At 43.3% G+C, this 3866-nt stretch overlaps 1 protein-coding gene across 1 annotated transcript; it reads left to right on the plus strand.

Annotated features, from left to right (window-relative positions):
- Positions 1-391: 391 nt before the first annotated feature.
- On the plus strand, positions 392-3432 carry LOC128446369 (zinc finger MYM-type protein 1-like). The gene is made up of 3 exons (XM_053429394.1): positions 392-2319; positions 2433-2535; positions 2905-3432. The coding sequence occupies exons 1-3, from the start codon at positions 824-826 to the stop codon at positions 3430-3432; spliced, it is 2127 nt and encodes a 708-aa protein (XP_053285369.1). The 5' UTR covers positions 392-823.
- Positions 3433-3866: the final 434 nt, after the last annotated feature.

Raw genomic sequence — 3866 nt, forward strand, 5'->3', positions numbered from 1 at the left:
TTAAATGAATTAAAGGTATGACATAATGATGTGTTTTATGATTGTCAATGTTTTCAAACATTTTGATAAACTGGTTTAAATTGTGTGAACTAACTACAACAAGTTTGTTTTATAGGGCTGCCTTATTTGACCTTATTTAAATTTAGTTTCTTTCTGATTTATTGGTTTGATTATTGTGCTTTTTGTTTTATTTTATTTTGTTCTATGGGAATGTGCAATATGGTTGACTGGTACGTATTAAATAAATTGTATATTTCTGAAATCACAGCCTCTTCTGCTGATGTTTTAATGTTCCTGACAGGACGGTGATTCTCAGTGGCGGTGCGTCAATACAGGGCGCTGGGGCGCCGCCCACCCTACAATTTTGAGATGAAAAAAAAAAAAAAAAAAAAATGACATGTCAAAAAACATTATATATCAAATAATTTAATAAGAAATGTACTGTTTTAAAGCGTTAAATGTGTGCCGGAGACCGTAAGCCCCTGTCAAAAACCACTTAAATGTGACCAAATATAATATATTGCCATTCGTTGAATGATAACATACGATAACGTCACTGAGAGAGAAGCCACTCCTCCCTGTGGGCGCCGGTCAAGTGGAAGTCTATGGAAGCCAAAAAAAGGGGCAGGAACATTTGAGCAAGGACAGTTCTCATTGGCGGATGACAGTTCGAGCCATGGGCGCACGTACCTTGCGCCCACAGCCAATGAAAGGGTTTCTAACAGGACTGTCCAATCAGAGACCTTTTGTGATTCCCTCACATCACATATCTACAGGTGCAGCATAGTTAGCACTTAGCAGATACTTGTTTTAATCTGAGAGTATGGCGAATGAAAACTCTATTGTAGCTATTCACAGAACACCATTCAATCGACGATCGGATGTCGATAAAAAGAAACTAAAAGAAATGGGACCTGACCGTCCGGATTTAAAACTTGAACAGATAAGCACTGACCGCGGAAGAACCTACAAGCGGAGCTTCTCCTCCAGCCTTTATGCTAACCGGAGCTGGTTAGCGGGCTGTGCAGTGAGTAATGCGTTTTTTTGTTTCCCCTGCTTGTTGTTCCAATGTACTGGGACTGAAATACTCTGGACTACAACGGGGATGAGGGATCTAAAGCACTTCACCCAGAAATGCAAGAAACACGAATCGTCTCGCTGCCATCTCACTAACAGCATGAAGCTAAGTCTCTTTGGGAGACTGAGTATAGCGGAACAGCTCGACGAAGGGTACCGAATTGGCATCCGTAAACACAATGAGGAAGTAAGGAAGAACAGGCACATTCTCTCAAGAATTATAGACTGTATTAAGTTCTGTGGTGCATTTGAGTTGGCACTGCGTGGTCATGATGAGAGCGAGAGCTCTGATAACCCAGGGATATTTCGTGGCTTGGTGGACGTTGTTGCCTCACTCGACGGTGCACTGAAAGACCATCTCGACAGCGCGACTGTGTTCAAGGGAACATCCAAAACGGTCCAGAATGAACTTCTTGACTGTATGCTGGCTGTTGTTAGGGAAAAGATCATAAGCGAGATTCAAAGCAGCGATTTTCTATCGATCCAAGCAGATGAGACCACGGATATTAGCACACAAACCCAGCTTGTGCTTGTGCTTCGCTACTTAAATGGTGCTAACCTGGAGGAAAGATTCTTTGAGTTCATCCCTCTGCAGTCAGCTACAGCAGCGACCATTGCCATGGCATTAAAAGAACGCCTTGCTGCCATCCTCCCAGGTGAGCAGAAAGTTAAACTCATCTGCCAGGCATATGACGGTGCCAGTGTAATGAGGGGTACCTCTTCAGGTGTTCAGAAGAGAATCCAGGACGACTACCCAACTGCCCACTATATCCACTGCTATGCCCATCAGCTCAATCTTATAATGCAACAGGCCACCTCTCACATTGTTAAAGTCAAGAACTTTTTTTCTGACTTGGGTGGATTAGCTGCGTTCTTTTCAAGATCCCCGAAGCGGACCGTTGTCCTTGATAAAACAGTGGCCCGTAGACTGCCAACGGCCAGCAATGTGAGGTGGAACTTTCACAGCCGTGCCGTCAATACTGTGTTTGAGCACAGAGATGACCTCATTGACTGCTTTGAAAGAATTCGAGCATCAGATGGCTTTGATGACAAGACCAGCCACGAAGCAGGAGGCCACATCAGGCTACTGGAGGATCCTGATTTCAACTTCTTCCTTAAACTGTTTCATCGGATAATGCCACACGTGGACATTCTCTATGCCAAGCTCCAGAACAGAAACATAGATTCAGTCTATATAAATCGCTGCATCCAGCAGTTCCAAGAGGACATACAAAAAATCAGGTAATTTCATTATTGTTATTATTCTGTAAGCTTAGTCATAACATTCTTATTTTACATTAACCATAGTAATAAGACAAATGTGATATTTAAATTATTATTATTTTTATTTACAGAGATTCAGTCCATGCAATGGTGGTGGAGCACAGGAGTGGCTCTGAGCAGCCGAGGAAGCGCCGGGCTATCGATCAAGATGAGCTTAAAAGGATTGCCACAGAGGTGAGTGTCAAAATCAGCAGATGCCTGTGTTAAAGTTCAATGTTTTGTTTTTCCCACAGCAGAACACATGTTGGAAATTGTGAGATTTGTGTGGATATCATATCAGACTATACTTTATCTAAAATACCAATTCGAAATGTTGATGAGCCATCAGACCTAATTCCTGGCTTTTGTGTGTCATGGAGTGGGGGTGTGTGTGTTTCATAGCACCAGGCTAGTTCCTGGCTTTTGTGTGTCTAGAGCCAGAGCTGTTAGACTCTGATTGTTGGCTTTTGTCTGCAGCCAGGACAAGATGGTTGAAGTCAAAGGTTATTAGCATCTAAATGCCCCACACCTTATCTGTCTGTCTCTCTCTATATTTATCTGTAGGTATGCGACACCATACTTGGACACACCAAGGAACGCTTTGCCTTCAAGGACCACCTCATCAGTGCCACCTTACTGGACAGCCCCCAGTTTGACCACTACCTCGATGCATTCCCTGAAGTTGCTCTGGCCACAACATTGAAGGCCTATCCTGTGCTCGATGGAAGTAGGCTGAAGACAGAGCTTACCCTCATCTATGGCTCAGAAGAATTCCGAACCTGTCGTGGTGCTGTGGATCTTTACCAGTTGTTCAAAGACAATAACCTTTCTGAGGTATTTTCAGAGACAGAAACACTGCTTAAAATCATCATCACAACTCCCATGGCCACTGCTGAGGCTGAGAGGTGTTTTTCAACACTGAAAAGGGTTAAAACCTTTCTCAGGAACACAATGACTCAGGACAGACTGAGTGCCTTAGCCATGCTCTCAATGGAAAAAAGGCTTGTCACAGACATGATTGACTTTAACCAGAAGGTGATAGAGAGATTTGCCAGCTTGAAAGAGAGGAGGGCTAAGTTTCTTTACAAGTAGTAGGGCCTACTCTTGACAAACAACAAATGTAAAATGTTATGTCTCTTCTGCTCTAAACCTCTTTCGTGTGAGGGTGTGGGCACCTTTTTTATTCTGTTCATCTCTGAAACCCTACCCAATGTCTCTTACCTATGTCCCTACCATTCTGCTCTGAACTGTCATGCCCAAAGTAACAGGTTATTGTTATTGTTGTTGGATACTAGTGTTGAGCACTGTATGTTATTGAAATAAAGCTATGTTTTTTTTAATATTCTAATCAAAACCTCAGTTTTTTTTTCTCATTGCGGTGGGCTATTTAAACCGCGCCGCCCAAGTGCGCCCCCCCCCAAAAAAATGTCACCAGCCGCCACTGGTGATTCTTATAGGCTGCAGGGAGTCGGCGAAGTCTATTTAGGGACCCCCTAACTCTTCCCTTCTCCCCCTCTCTCTCTCCC

Source organism: Pleuronectes platessa, chromosome 8 (assembly GCF_947347685.1).
Source record: "Pleuronectes platessa chromosome 8, fPlePla1.1, whole genome shotgun sequence".
Classification (NCBI taxonomy): domain Eukaryota; kingdom Metazoa; phylum Chordata; class Actinopteri; order Pleuronectiformes; family Pleuronectidae; genus Pleuronectes; species Pleuronectes platessa.